Raw genomic sequence first — 16,473 nt, forward strand, 5'->3', positions numbered from 1 at the left:
CCACCACATGCATTTCCAAGCAGTGGTGCTGCCGTAAAGATCAAAACATATACAAAATACAGTTAAAGGAACAGTGCACACACAAACAACAAAGCTTTACTTTTAACAAGGCTACTTAAAATCACCTATCATAGCTAATCAATATGGGGATACATTTCCACCATATGGCCATATTGTGTTAAGCCCACCACTACGTCACAGTACCCCAATATCGATGGAGTCTCTTGAAGCAGTTTATACAGCATGTATGTATTGCAAGTGAGAATGTAAATCTCCCAAAATTGAAGATTATGCTAGCTTTAGTGTACTAATAATCTTAATTTTAATAAGGACAGGAGGCGAGTATTTTGCATTAACTCTCTTTACTAAACTCCACAGCAGTAAAGAAAAACGTAAAAAGTAACATTAAATCACTGAGCAGCATAGTATATATAAGGGTCATGCTGCCTGTACACTTCCTCTTTCTTTAAGCGACATCCAAGTCCAGACTGAGCTCGAAACGATAGAAACCAACGAAACTGTCAACAACGGTCTCTGATGAGCAGAACTTTATGAGACTCCTGGTAAATGAGGTTGGAAAAAGACGAAACGAAGCCTTTATCCTTGTAAGCGGGGTCGTGAAGGTAACCGAACCAACAACCAGTGGGGGTCCTGAAGAGGATTACACTGAAAGAAGAATATGAAATAGGTTAGGTACTGAACCATAACTGGGCACGCATGAGAGCCATATCAGAGTGTGACAACCTAAGTGAGTAGATACACAGTTAGTGAGTGTAATGTAAGGTCAATTACGTGTTATGTGTAATTACGTGGTGTAACGTAACCTGGCTGTCCAAGACCTAGTTCTGGCATGAGAGACAGGGCAGAAACGATATATGCCCCAAGGAAAGTAGAAAACACCGACGAGCCAACGCAAAGCGTCCGTCCCCTTGAGATCCACTCCCCCGAGGAGTCAGGGTAGGGAACAAAAGGGAGGGAAAATACTCGCCTCCTGTCCTTATTAAAATTAAGATTATTAGTACACTAAAGCTAGCATAATCTTCAATTTTATAACATGACAGGAGGCTTCCTATTTTGCAATTTTAACGCTGAAGGAGAGATGTCCCATCAGAAGGGGGAGTGCGAAAATAAAAGGTACGGAAAGTGGATTCCCGAGACCAATCCGCCGCTTGGACTAGGAGTCGGCCCGACGTTGAGTTCCGAGCGAGGAGGTAACCGAAACGTATCTGCGCAGGGTAGACACGACGCAGAGTTGCGGATCGTCGGGGAAAAAAAGGGTAGAAAAACCGAAGTCGAACCCGACTAGAGCGACGGGAACGTGGAATGTGACCGCCTCCGGGGCAATCTCGAAGGCGTCAACGTCGAAGGCTCGATCGTTCGATACCCGTCGAAAGGAAACGAGGCAGAGCAGAAAAGCGCACTTAGCCGACAAAAGGCGTATGGAGAGGCGGTCATTAGGGAGCCAATCCCTTAAAAAACGGAGAACCAGCCCAACATCCCATAGGTGAGAGTACCTGGGAGCTGGGGGTCGGCGGAGCCACATACCGCGGAGCAGGCGGCAGACGAGAGGGTTTTTGCCGACCGGGAGGTCCCCTATGGGTGTGTGGGCCGTCGAAATCGCGGAGCGAATGACGTTAACCGAACGGTAGGAGCAGCCCGCGAAAACAAGGATGAAAGGAAATTGAGAATCATGGGAATAGGTGCTGTAAATGAATCGGAGTCCCGTTCCATGCACCAAGTAGACCAGGAGGCCCAAGCTGAAAGGTAGCAGCGTCTAGTTCCAGGGGCCCAGGAATCCCATAAGAGGTCCCTAGTAGTCTGCGATAGTCCGCTGACTTGCCAGGAACCCCGGAAGGAGTCCAAACCACCAGGGGTAGGCGATCTTCCAAGGGAAGCGGATGGAGATTCCCTTTGGGATCCGTGAGCGGCTCCGGAAAGGATGGCAGGAGGAGGGGATCCCTGCAGGAGGTGGCCAGGAGGTCCGGGAACCATGGCTGGCTCTGCCACAAGGGTGTTATGAGGACCAAAGTGACCAGTTGCGTCCGTATCTGGTGTAATGTTCTCGCAATCATGGCAAATGGGGGAAATGCGTAGGCTCCGGTTGTCGGCCATTGTTGTAGAAATGCGTCCGTCGCCTTGCTCTCCGGGTCCGGGAGCCAGCTGAAGAACTCCGGGGTCTGATGGTTGTTGCGGGATGCGAAAATATCCAGGTAAAAGGGACCCTTCCGGGTCGCTAGGGCTCTGAAGATCCTCGTGTTTAGTCTCCAGTCACTGACGTCCCTCCAGTGGCGAGAGTCGGCCGTGAGGTAGATTTCTCCGGGTAGGCATTCAGCCTGGAGAGCGATGTTGTGGGGTAGGCAATAATCGAAAATGTCCCTCGTGATGTCGGACAGTAGACGTGAGCGTGCGCCCCCCGGGCGATTGATATACCGGACTGCGGAGACATTGTCCATGCGTAGGAGGATGCAGCAGTTGGATCTGTCTCGGGCCAGGCTGCGGATCGCGAAAGACCCTGCCAGGAGTTCCAGGCAGTTTATGTGCATGGAGAGTTCCTGTGCTGTCCATGTTCCTCCTGTGGAGATGGTCCCGTTGGTGGCACCCATGCCCCACAAGCTGGTGTCTGACTCCAATATGAAGTCTGGGGTGTCCCCGAATATGGCCCTGCTGTTCCAGGCTTGCATGCTGTCCAGCCACCATGCTAGTTCCTCGGGAACTTCTGTCGTCACCAGGACGGTTTGATCGTACGTGGGCCTGTGGTGCAGGTACCTCGCCTTGAGGCATTGCATGGCTCTGTAGTGGAGGGAACCCAGGAATATGGCCTGAATGGAGGCGGAGAGGATTCCTACAATCCTGGCCAGGTTGCGGAGAGGGATGGAGTCACGACGGATTTCTCTGCGGATCTCCTTGCGAATAGACGAGATCTTTGAGGCAGGAAGCTTCAGAGTGCATGTTGTCGAGTCGATCTCAAAGCCCAGGAATTGTATCGTCTGGGACGGGGTCAATTCCGATTTCTGTTGGTTCACCACGAAGCCCAGAGATTCCAGTAGAGTCACTGCGAGATGAGTGTGTTGACGCAGACTGCGTTCGCTGGAGCAGAAGAGGAGCAGGTCGTCCAGGTAGATGATGCATCGGATGCCCCTGGATCTCAGGTGGGCCACCGGTTTCAGGAGTTCGGTGAAACACCAAGGGGGCGAGCTGAGCCCGAAAGGGAGGCAAGTGAATTGCCAAGGACGGTCGTGCCAGAGGAAACGTAGGAGGCTTCGGCAGTTCGGATGCACAGGGACCGACAGGTAAGCGTCTTTTAGATCTAGCCTGGTGAACCAGTCGTTGCTTTGTAGGAGGTCCCGCAGAAGGTGGATGCCCTCCATCTTGAAGTGGTGATACGCTACATACGCGTTGAGGCCGCGCAGGTAGACGACCGGACGGTATTCTCCCGTCTTCTTCCAGACCAGGAAAATATTGCTGAAGTAACCTCCCCAGTCATGGGTCGGCTGGATAGCCCCTTTGTCCCGAAGTTCGCGTAGTTTCGCGTTGACGAGGTATTGGTCAGAGGATGACATGTGGAAGGGACGAGGAGGCTGTGTCTGAATGGGGGTCCCTACTAGGTCTATGACATATCCCTGAACCGTTTGTAGGATCCACGTTTCTGAGGACAGAGCGGCCCAATTCTGGGAAGAATGGGAAATATGGCCTGCAGGGCAGGTGCAAGGCAACAATGGAGGAATACGGGTGCTTACCTGTAGCAAAGCGGGAACGTCCGCGTCTGCGTGTACCACGGCCTCTGTCCGAGCCTCGGGAGAAAGGTTGTTGCCTGTACTTCCGTGTTGGGTATAAAGGTGTCGGTTGAGTACGGAGGCCTGACGGCCAGAAACGGCTGGCGGCACGGCCCCGTTGCCGGCCAGCCCTTCCAAAAACACCTCTGGTGGGATTGCTCCGGAAGACTCTGCGCATAGATAATTGCGCCTTATTAAGTGAAGTGAACATGTACATGTGTTTGTTAAGTTCCTTGAGGAACGGTTCACCAAACAATTTCCCTTGTGCCTGGGGCCCAATCTCCTTTGTGCCAAGCTCTGCCAATTTACCGTTAATACGGTATAACGCTGCTTTCCGTCTCTCAGAAGAGAGCGTAACATTAGTGTTTCCAAGGAAACAAAAACAACGTTGTGCCCACTCGCGTACATCGTGTGCCCATTCCCTGATGTCTTCGGCAGGGAAGGAATCGGCTTTGGCAAGGGCGTCATCTGCCAGGTACATAATGCGGGCCAGAGGGCCAATGGAGTCCAGCAGGTTATCCTGAGCGCCGAATAGGCCTTTCTCTACCCTTCGTCGAGGGTCTCTCCCACTGCGCATCATGAAGGTTGTCATAACCTTGTCAAATTCGGGAGTGTTAGCCAGTTTATCTGGCAGGGAAGGGCGTGGGCATTCGGATCTGAGCCGTTTGCGGACCTCTTTCTCCAGGGCTTGCGAAGCCAGAGGTGCATGAACCTGGAGAGGTGTGTCAGAATCAAGAGGGTGTTCTGCGTCCGCAGTGTCTTCAGTACCCCCTGTCTGGGCCGCACCCAGAAGAGTCTGTCACATGAGAGCGGAGACAGATTTCTTGTCCGAACCCCAAGCGTCGTAGTCTGACGTCAGCTTGCCATAATCTAGCACTGACATGGAATGGGAAGGACCTTTACTTTGTCCGAAGAGTAATCCTGACGTGGGGTTGGGGTACTAGCTTTGGCAGATTTGTACTTGGCTGCTGCCTTACCCTTGAGTGGTTCTAGTGCCTGATCTTCGCCTTTCTCGTGGCGTTTCCTATGATGGCAATCATCCCTGGTCCGATAGTAGGACATATCCGAATCTGACTCGTGGCAAGGTCGCCTGCGAGTAGGCTTGGGCACCTCTGTAGTGCGTGCCTTGGAGAGTGCCTTCTCCATCGAAGCAGCGACAGCTGCGTTGATCATCGCTTGGAAGTCCACAGGGACGTTCTGGGAGTCTTCCATGATAAGGGTAGGCAGATATAATTTGTAAATAGGCAAAGTATAAATGGGGGCACCCAGGTCTTAAATATAGGCGTAGGGTCAGTAGATGTGGGACTTGTGGTGGGTGACAGCACCACCCAGTATAAAACCCCAGCAGGGTATAGTTGGTGACCTTATGAAACTGGGGCTCACCCAGTTAGAGAGAACTGCAACAGCTAGTCTCCCAATAAGCAGCGTGGTACACAAGTACGTATAATGGGGGCTCACCCCGGTTGCACAGGGTTGGTACCCTTAAGTGCAGGTCACAATAATAAGCAGGCAGCAGCACTGACCTGACTGACCCAGCCACAGAGTATAAGTTTTCAGTGAAGGTAATCCTGTCACTCACAGTGATGAAATTCACAGCCACAGAGTATAGATTTTCAGAGTAGGAAATCCTGTCATTCACAGCTACAGAGTATAGACTTTCAGTGTAGGAAATCCTGTCACTCACAGTGAAGCAATTCACAGCCACAGAGTAAAGGCTTTACAGTGTAGGTAATCCTCAGAGAAGGACTTCAATCCAGCACAAAAACAGGCAGTAGGCACCTCAGACTGCAAGCACTGAGTCCCCAGGGAAAACCGGCGCGATTTTCGCGATCCAAAATGGCGGCCGCGAGTGTAGGCCGCAAGCCGGGTACTAAATTTGAGGCAGGCCGACGCGAAAAAGATCGCGATCGATTCCGGTCGCGAGAAGGGGGCCCAGGAGGGCACCCCAAGGTAGAAAAACCAGGGGAAAACCTGAGGGAAGCCTAAGGGGGAGCCCAGGGAGTCCCAGGGCCGGCAGGGGGGCAGGGCAGGAGAAGGAACTGAACTAAACAGGCTAATCCTATCCCACAGCCCTGAAAACAGTAAAATAATATAAATGCAACTAGAAACAGTACATAAATAAAGGTAAATACAATGAAATAAGTTAAACAGACTAATATAAATAATGAATGCAAAGAGGCTCTGGAGGAGCCAAATAGTCTGACCTGTCTGCGTGGAGCAGTAAAGAAAGAGGAAGTGTACAGGCAGCATGACCCTTATATATACTATGCTGCTCAGTGATTTAATGTTACTTTTTACGTTTTTCTTTACTGCTGTGGAGTTTAGTAAAGAGAGTTAATGCAAAATAGGAAGCCTCCTGTCATGTTATAAAATTAGTGTGGGAATATTAACTAATAGTACAAAGGTATCTGTAGTTGCCATTCCTACTCTTTTGGGCAGAACAAATCTCAGATACTAAATGCACTCATAGAAATCATATAAATCAAAACATATTATTAAAATCAAAGCATATCATTAAAGACTACAGTAATACAAATCATATATAATGCAAATATATCTGCACACTATTTAATATAATCTGATATATGCATATTTAAAAGCCTACTCAAGGAAAAGAAAAAGGGAGAAAAATGTAAATAAATATTTACCAACCAAAAATATGTTACAAATCTCTACAAATTTGTTTTTAAAAAGATCAAATTATGTATTTTAATATATGGCTCTAAAGTTTTCAATTTGTGGACCCACTTCATTTCTTCCCTACCAATTTTTTAAATATGGTCACCCCCCTATAGTTTTTTTTTACTGTTTTATATTGATCTACACAGCGTCCTATGAGCCTAAATAGGATCACTCATTTTCCTGACACTATGTCATCTTTGGGGCCACCCTCAGGGTCCCCCTTTCGCTTGGCTGAAGGGGTTAAAATCCCTTCAGCCACTTACCTTAATCCAGCACCGGGCTCCCTCGGCGCTGGTGACCTCTCCTCCCCTGCCAACATCAGCTCCCGCGTGGAGCAGAATGTGCATGTGCAGCAAGAGCCGCTCGCGCATTCAAACAGTCCATAGGAAAGCATTTCTCAGGAAGACAGCCACTAGAGGTTGTATTAAACCTGCAATGTAAACATAGCAGTTTCTCTGAAACTGCTATGTTTACATGTGAAGGGTTAAAACCTGAGGGACCTGGCACCCAGACCACTTCATTGAGCTGAAGTGGTCTGGGTGACTAAGTGTCCCTTTAATGTTGCTCTTTTTTATTGTGTTCTACTTTGATATGATAAGATACAGCTGCACTCTACCGATCCAAAATCCAGTGGTATTTCTTCACACTATCTGACAAGCTCATGTCTACATACGTTCTGCTAAAATGCCTATCTAAGTATAAATATGGGGATTTGGTTCCAACATATGGCCATATGTTGTTAAGCCACCACTGGGCATTAGTGTCACGTTTACATAGATTGATATGGAGCACAACTGCAGATTTCTTAGGACTTAATTTGATGAATAGAAATTAGAGAATAAAATAGGAATTGTCTATTCAATATAGGAAAATACAGGTACTGTATCTTTAAATACTTCGCTGGTGGTTTAATTGGAGTAAGCAGCTTCCTATATCCATGCAATCTAGCACATTTGGTGTTTGCAAGTTTTAGGGTAATGAAGGAAGCTATAAATGAAGTTGTAACAGCGTTTTGGGTTTAGAGATAGCAGGTCAGGGAGCTGCTGGTGCCTGAATGCTTAACGGGCTTGAGAGCAGGCTGTAGCAGAAATGCTTGGAAAAACTTGAGAGCAGACTATGGAAGGAATGCTCAGCAGGCTTGAGAGAGGGAAAGTTCTTATCACAGATGAAACAATTGACTTAGCTTCCAGAGGGTGAAATTTAGGTTCCCAGAGTTCTCCTCCGGGGAGGTTCTTTCTGAGACAGGATGAGAGAAGTTCAGATACTAGCCGTGGTCGAGGAGAGGAGAAGGAGGTTAGTTCGAGTTCCAGTCCGGTTCGGTACACAGGTAGGTTTGCAGAGAAACTTTCAGCCGGTTTGATATCGCGGTAACGCTATTCAATAATCCAGCGTCTTGTATCTGGCGCGGTCGCATTATGTAGCGTGGCGAGACCGCGTCAGAGAGGGGGTGTGGCTAAACTCTGTCAACCTGGAAGAGACAAGGAATTACCCGGCAGTTGGGGCATGACAATTAGTGAGTATACTCATTTTTAGCACCAACACATTAATTATTTAGTTTTAACACTGTTTTTAATTGCTTTCATCACTTATGTTTGTATACTCACTATGCTCTTACTAGTATTTAACACTTTTTTATTTTTAACACTATTACTATTTATTTGCCCCCCACATTTTAGTGTAGGACCCACCAATAATGGGGTACTTTGAAAGTAGTGGTGGGCTTAACAACATATGGCCATATGGTGGAACCAAATCCCCATATTTATACTTAGTTAGGCATTTTAGTAGCCTTCTTTGTTTCTTGTATTTTTTTGTAGTCTGAGTGCGCCGCAACTATTTATTCTCTTATTCATGAAGTTTTGGTCACAGCGGCAGCACCTTTCATACAAAATTCAGGTCTCGGGAGTGCCCCCTATCTTTTCTGTTTACATACGTTCTGCTGACTGGCTACATCTTTCTTGCTGACACATATGTGCTAATTTGAGTTCATTTTAATTAAAAACTGTGATATTGTTCTTTATGCCATACATATGCTTTCAAATGTTTGTTATCACTGTGTCTTTTCATGCTCTTGTGACATCATAGCCACCCTTATACTTCATACATAGCAAACAAAAATACAGTTTTTTATCTATAAATTCCTTATTTGGTAAATTATGTTTTAAAAGTTTTGCTGTCCATAGAATGTTTTGGTTTTTCTTCCATTTTAATGATGTTCTATCAATGCATAGTGAAATAAATACGTAAACATTACTTTCCAGGACACCCAAGTTATTCAAAATGTGATAGAAATGTGTGAAATATCAATTTCTGCAAGCTGTTATTTGCACATCGTAAAAGATTAGTATAACTTATTGCACAGTATTTAAAGAGACACAGCTGAACACAGGCAGTAGTCCCTAGCTCGGTGACAGCAGACCCACAGGATGGATGCTCGTTCATCTAAGATATATCATGAGCCTGGCTTTAATTCCCGATTATACCTTAATGAGCTTTTCTCCATTAACATGGACAAGTCATTACAAGAAGAGACATTCCTATTTCCAATGAAAATGATGCACAAAGCATTGCTCTCAGGTACAGTAAGTACATGTATCATTGACTGTTGAAACCAATGTTATGTTTTATAAGCATGATCGATTTTACAGAGATATTTTAATCAAGTCATGATCTGCCAGCCCTATTATCACACGTTCCTGTCTGAACATCAAAGCACTGAGTTAAATATTGGTTACAGGAGAATGTTGGGTAAGAAAACGGTGTCTACAGAACGTCCATGTGGCTACCTTTCATCCACTAATGGAATCAAATGTGGGGGTTATACATTTATTTTCAAATATATACAATCGTGGTATTTTTCAAATTATCTTCTATTTGAAACATAGCTGGATTTTTTTTTGTTTTGCTGTCAGAGTATAATTGCCACCTCTACATGTACCCCAGCAAAACTACAGTAAGATCTTTCAAAATATGACATCCTCTAGGATCTAGGTGGCAAGCTGATTAAAATCAGGTGGAGTAATGGTAATATGTGACATACATTTGGTGGCCATTCACAAGAGTGAATTAAGCTACATTATTGAGGAGATTAGAACAAAGTAGACTTATAGTAGTAATAGTAACAATATTAACTATTATTATTATATTATTAACCATTGTGGTCTGAATTTCTGCAGTTCAGTTCTCAATTCAGGAGCACTGATTAAATGAGCAACTCATTGAAAGAGCAACTTTGAATTAGTTAATTTCTGATTGTTGAGAACTAGGAAGGGAATGGCAGATGTTAAGCCAAAATTGCTGAGGGGGGCCGTTTTCACTCTGTCACTGTGTTTTGTACACATTTTTGTAATGTTCTTCTTACAAGTGAACGCATGCTGGATAAATGGGGAAAGAAACAGATAACATATTTGTATGGGTGGGTAGGTAGGATTCAGCCATGGTAAATCAGTACCAAGTACTTTCAACATTAGAGATTGTAACTATTACATTATCAGTCTGTCTATTTATGAGATTTATTTATTTGTTTCAAAAAAAGATGCCGTGGAAATTTAAACATATAAAGGTTTGCACTCAGATCTAGCTTGTAATTCTCTCTTTACGTTTGATTCCTGCACCTTTTACAAAAGTACTTTTTATGAATACATAGTTATTAAAGGGAAATTCCAGGCACCCAGATCACTTCTGCCCATTGGAGTGGTCTGGGTGCAAACTCCCACTACCCTTAACCCCGCAAGTGTAATTATTGCAGTTTTCATAAACTACAATAATTACCTTGCAGGGTTAAGTTCTTAGAACACGAAAAGTGTTTTAAGCGACACTGGATGTCCTCACGGTATGTGAGGACCTCCAGCGATGCTGAAATCCTCATAGGAAAGCATTGAATAATTATTTCCTATAGGGAGGTCTAATGCGCGTGTGCTGCCATTGCCTCGCATGCACATTAGGTCTCGCCCGCCGACTGACGTCGGCGGGGGAGGAGAGTAGGCGGAGCCTGACCCAGCGCCGAGGGACATCGGCGCTTGATTCCAGTAAGTTACTGAAGGGGTTTTAACCCCTTCAGCAACTTGGGATGGGGTGGGAGGGAGAGGGGCACTGAAGGATCCTGCAGTGCCAGGAAAATGAATATGTTTTCCTGGCCCTGGAGAGTCCCTTTAAGACACAAAGTGAGCAGCTAATCAGAAGGAGAGATTCAGGTTTCTGCCGAGTAGTGTTATCATCTAGAAAAAAAGGTTTAAAAGCAATGGTCTCTTGCAAATAACAGTTAATGCATTTCCATTTCCAAAACTCTACTTTTCTTGGTATACAAAAACAAATTTCAGCATACTCATTGTGCAAAATAAAGTATCTTATAATATTTTCTACATGTGGGTTTCCTACTGCAGGTCTTATTGGGGGGAGCACCTTGATTGATGTCACTATGGGTCCTGTGGTTCATCATCTGTTATCAATCTGCACACTTTTTAAAGACATCATTATATTAGAATTTAACAACGATTGTGTCAAGGAAATGGAAAAATGGCTCAACAATGAAACAGAAGCTTTTGATTGGTCTCATGCATCACAGTTTACAACGGAGCTGGGAGGCAACAGGTTAAGTATATGCCAAATGTCCTGCTAAGTGTTACCTTTGTAAATTACTGTAAATAAACATAAATTGCAAGCAGAGCCTACGGACCTGGCTCTGGGTAAAATAGCTTAGGTGTCTATATAGAGGACACCACCCTTCCTTGAAGCAACTTTAAAAGGACCCAGATTGGACTTGAAGTTAATTCAATTTATCGAAGTAAAATGAAACACTTTAAAACAAGCTAAAAATAAAAAAATACAATGCTAATAAAAGTGTCCACCGTGGCTTCCTTGTTCCGAGACGCATTTTATCCTTTTCAAAGGGCTTTATCAATCGGTACAGTCTGCTTCCTGGGTTTGTCTGTTTTAAATATGGTGGTCTATCTCTTCATTGGGGGCTCTCAGTGGTTTGTAGCTAATCAGCTCCAGTAGTATGGGGGGGGAGGGGTTCTCCTTCTAAGCTGATTCATGTTCTTCCATTTAGTCCGTAGTGGAAGTGACGTAGCACCACTGCATGTGCGCGTCACTTCCATTGAGCCAGATGGCGCCATGTTGATATGGGAATGTAGTGAGGATACTGAAGGCAATCTCAATTATAGTCCAGTATTTGTTGGTGGAAATCCACTTTGTTCCTCCACGTAATATGAAAAGAAAATGCATAATAACAGGCATTAAGAAATAATGTTAAACAACTATTCGTATACTGAACAGCTTAAAAAATATTGACATGTCTTCCTTACATGTTAATAAGTGAATAAAAACTATTAAAAATGATTAAGAACTTTGAATGATGTGGCTGATCAGTTTATCTACTTCATCCTTGGTTAACTGCTGTTATTAACAGACCAAGCTAGGGTAATTCAATTATTTTACAGAGATTTGGACAATTATTGCAACAAATGTAGTCTTGGTTAGATACTGTGATCTCTTCCCAGAATCCATATAATGAAATTAACTTACAATCAAATATATGCATTTTGCATTGCTTAACTATACACATGCTGGATATATACAATTTCTTGCTTGAGAAACACCAAAATGTAATCTTTTGAGTGAAACATTGTAAAGGGACTCTCTTCCCTCAAAACAACTGAATTTCAATTAAGTTAAAGGAACACTATAGTCACCTAAATTACTTTAGCTAAATAAAGCAGTTTTAGTGCATAGATAATTCCCCTGCAATTTCACTGCTCAATTCACAGTCATTTAGGAGTTAAATCACTTTGTTTCTGTTTATGCAGCCCTAGCCACACCTCCCCTGGCTATGATTGACAGAGCCTGCATGAAAAAAAAAAAAAATGGTTTCACTTTCAAACAGATGTAATTTACTTTAACCCCTTAAGGACCAAACGTCTGGAATAAAAGGGAATCATGACATGTCACACATGTCATGTGTCCTTAAGGGGTTAAATAATTGTATCTCAATCTCTAAACTGAACTTTAATCACATACAGGAGGCTCTTGCAGGGTCTAGCAAGCTATTAACATAGCAGGGGATAAGAAAATCTTAATTAAACAGAATTTGCAATAAAGAAAGCCTAAATAGGGCTCTCTTTACAGGAAGTGTTTATGGAAGGCTGTGCAAGTCACATGCAGGGAGGTGTGACTAGGGTTCATAAACAAAGGGATTTAACTCCTAAATGGCAGAGGATTGAACAGTGAGGCTGCAGGGGCATGCTTCATTAAGCTAAAGTTGTTCAGGTGACTATAGTGTCCCTTTAAATACCCTGGTACATAACTGAATGTTGAAGCTAACAGTTTTTGTTTGTCTAGATTAAGACACTTTTTCTCTATGTTTCTTCCTTCTTCTATCTTTAAGTGACAGTATATAAACAGAAAGGTTCTTTGTTTCATCAGTGTTTTATTTGTATTTTGCAGAGTTCACTGGCTGGAACAAGAACACATGCTAAAAAAGACTATTAAGCGCATAGTGAAATGTGACATTGCAAAGGAAAATATTACAGATCCTGTGATTCTACCAAGCGCTGACTGCCTGCTTATTGCGGGGGTGTTACAAGTGATGAGCAAAGATCATGAAAGCTATCGTCAACACCTGAATAAATTCTCCTCTTTACTTAAACCTGGAGGTCACCTAATACTATTTGAGGGTTTAAATGCCACTTTTTGTCAGGTTGGTGAACACAGGTGCCACGTTTTGACAGCAGATGAGCCTTTTTTACGCCAGGCTCTAACTGATGAAGGTTACACAATAGAATGTTTTGAAGCTATTGAGAGAAAATCAAAAAGTTCAGTAATAGACGCTCAACACATTGTGTTTATTCTGGCAACCAAGACGAAGATAACTCAAGAAAAAACAGCTCCAGTACCATTTCTAAGTGCTCAGAACTTACTGATTTAAAATATTTTTCAGTGGAGAACCTGTTTTTAAATAACAAGTTCCTGACTTTTCTTATTATATTTGTATGATAGTAAATATAGGTTTAAATAATAGAGACACATTTTAGTAAATAAGGTCCGATGGGCCCTATATCTTCAGGGACCCGGTCAGCACCCTTAAAAAAAAAAAAGCAAAAAAGCAGCCGCAGCAAGTGCTGCTGGGAGGAAGTGGTCACTTCCTCCCAGCTCCCTCCACGCGGGAGGACCGCAAGCCAGGCAGTGAGGGAGAGCCAACCGACTACTCCTATCAGCCCCAGCCACCCTCCTGCAAAGAAAAGGTAAGAAAAAGGAGGGTGGCTGAAAAATGAGCTGTGTGTGTGTCTGTATGTCTGTATGTATGTCTGTATGTCTATGTATGTCTGTATGTATATCTGTATGTATGTCTGTCTGTATGTATGTCTGTATGTCTGTATATATATATATATATATCTGTATGTCTATGTATGTCTGTATGTATGTCTATATGTATGTCTGTATGTCTGTATGTCTGTATGCATAGGCGTGCGCAGCCTATTGCATTAGGGTTTGCACCCTAAATCACAAACACACACGCCGCATATATATGTGTGTATATATATATATATATATATATATATATATATATATATATACATACGCATACTGCTGTGTGTGTGTGTGTGTGTGTGTGTGAGGGTGCTGTTAGTGCGTGTGTGTCTGTGCTGCTATGCCTGATCCCTGGTGGTCCTAGTGAGTGAACTCTAGCCTGCAGAGCTCGAGTTCACTCTCACGAGATCTGAGCGTGGCCGTGGCAATGCTCCAACCTCGCATGGCTAGAGCTCCCCGGGTCCCCTCCTGCCTGTGGGCCGCTGAACAGGGCTGGACTGGGACAAAAAGTAAGCCCAGGCAGAGCAGCCCACTAGGAAGGGTGGGCCAGAAATGTGGCACGTTATATCGCCACCATTGACAAGCACCCCCCCCCCTGCCCTCCCAATTGTTATGTTAGTGTGATACCCCACCAGAGCATTCAGTGCTGTCTGATAGAGAAAAGGTCCTAGTGACTTGTCTCAGGTGTCCCCATTAGTGGAAAAGGATTGTTAACGTGTGTTTTGCACGTGTGGGAATGCTCCCTGCGGTGTTATATGTGTTTGGATGTTTTTTATGTGATTGCATGTGTGTAGAGGAGACCGGTTATGCTGTAGAGTGTAAAGGGGTCTGTTTGGGGTGTATAATATGTAGCTGGGGCCTGTAGTGTATAGGTGTGTTTTTGGGCTGTATAATGTGTGTGTGTGTGTGTGTTCATAGGGTCTTTACAGTGTGTGTGCCTAGTGGTGTGTTACGTTTGCATGTAAGGACTGTATTTCGTGTATCTAGGACTTGCAGGGGATGGCATTGTGTGTATGCTTATAGGTGTTGTGCACATGTGTGTATTGGTGTGGTAATAATAGGGGGTGTAGTGTGTATTTAGAGGAGTTGTGTGTGGATAGGGGTACAGTGCGTGCAGGAGGTGTATATCGGCATAGTATGAATGCAGTGGTGAGGTGTTTATAGGGGTATAGAAATCTGCATGTATGTCTGTATGTCTGTATGCATGTATATATGTCTGTATTTCTGTAAGTATGTATGTATGCCAGTATCAATGTATGTCTGTACATCATTATGTATGCCTGTATGTCTGTCAGTATGTATGTATATATGTATGCATGTATGTCTGTCTGTATGTATGTATGTATGTATGTATGCCAGTATCAATGTATGTCTGTATGTCATTATGTATGTATATATGTATGTCTGTATTTCAGTATGAATGTATGTCTGCATATCATTATGAACTTATGTCTGTGTTTATGGATGTCTGTATGCATGTATGTCAGTATGTATGTATGCCTGTCAGTATGTCTGTATATATGCATGTATGTCAGTATGAATGAATGTATGTATGTATGTCTGTATGCCATTATGAATGTATGTCTCTGTATGTCTGTATGCCATTATGAATGTATGTGTGTATGGATGTCAGTGTCTGTATGTCTGTCAGTATGTCTGTATGTCTGTATGTATGTGTGTATGGATGTCGGTGTCTGTATGTATGTCAGTGTGTATGTATGTATGTATGTATGTATGTGTCTTTATGTCCTCATGCATGTGTGTCTGTATGTATGTTAGTATGTGTCTGTCACTACGTATGCCTGTGTGTCTATATATGTGTGTATGTCTCAGTATGTGTGTGTCAGTATGTATGCCTGTATGCGTGTATGTCTGTTTCAGTATGTGTGTCTGTTAGTATGTATCTGTGTCCTTTTTTATCAGTGTGTGTGTGTTTGTGTCTGTGTGTGTATTCTTGTGGGCGGTATTTGGAGGTGGACCTTGTGGGCGGTATTTGAAGGAGGGCCCCAGACCCTGAGCTAAGTTAGGGGCCCCAAAATTTTAGGTGGCTGCCCTGCCCGTACAGTCAACTCACACTTGCAGGACTCCCTTCCTATGGAATAGCCTGTCTACCACCATCAGACTTTCCCCTAGTCTTGAATCATTCAAGAAGTGCCTTAAAACCCATCTCTTTAGGAAAGTTTGTGGCCTCCCAGAATAACATCTGTCTCACATAACTGCCCCTAGCTAGCTCCTAAAGGGCAGCATTCTACTCTCTCCTCCAGCTCTGCTTCATTCCCACCTTTTTTGATTTCCATCTCATGTCCTATATTGTGTTTTATACCCCACCTAATATAGACTGTAAGCTCATTTGAGCAGTTTTTTTTTTTTTTTTTTATAAGCTCACCTGCCACTTCAAGGCAAACCTCTTAAGTGGGTTCTACAATAACAATTCACCTTGCTTGCTTCAGCTTCAGGCAAAAACACTATAATGAGACAGAAAGGGATATTTTTTTTAAACCCCTATATACTACACATGGGATGGGTAGCAGCACTGTAACATGGCTGTGATATAAAAAAAAAAAAGCAAATACAAATACACAAAAATAAGTCCTGCACTTAGACTCACACTACTCCTGGGTGGCAGCAATGACCATGGTACACATAAACCCCAATACCCAATACACAATAAAAACCAAAGAAAGAAAGTCACGTGTGTACTATTCCAAAT

At 43.7% G+C, this 16,473-nt stretch overlaps 1 protein-coding gene across 1 annotated transcript; it reads left to right on the forward strand.

The window, feature by feature from the left end:
- The first annotated feature begins 8,881 nt into the window (after positions 1-8,881).
- On the forward strand, positions 8,882-13,380 carry LOC134577014 (nicotinamide N-methyltransferase-like). Its single transcript, XM_063435660.1, has 3 exons — positions 8,882-9,032; positions 10,838-11,045; positions 12,900-13,380. The coding sequence occupies exons 1-3, from the start codon at positions 8,882-8,884 to the stop codon at positions 13,378-13,380; spliced, it is 840 nt and encodes a 279-aa protein (XP_063291730.1).
- Positions 13,381-16,473: the final 3,093 nt, after the last annotated feature.

Source organism: Pelobates fuscus, chromosome 11 (genome assembly GCF_036172605.1).
Source record: "Pelobates fuscus isolate aPelFus1 chromosome 11, aPelFus1.pri, whole genome shotgun sequence".
Classification (NCBI taxonomy): Eukaryota; Metazoa; Chordata; class Amphibia; order Anura; family Pelobatidae; genus Pelobates; species Pelobates fuscus.

Bases quoted from the DNA above. Each gene is read 5' to 3' on its own strand.
- LOC134577014 (XM_063435660.1), top strand. From the start codon at position 8,882: ATGGATGCTCGTTCATCTAAGATATATCATGAGCCTGGCTTTAATTCC. The intron at 9,033-10,837 runs GTACAGTAAGTA...TTCCTACTGCAG, and splicing joins GCACAAAGCATTGCTCTCAG to GTCTTATTGGGGGGAGCACC. The intron at 11,046-12,899 runs GTTAAGTATATG...TGTATTTTGCAG, and splicing joins ACGGAGCTGGGAGGCAACAG to AGTTCACTGGCTGGAACAAG.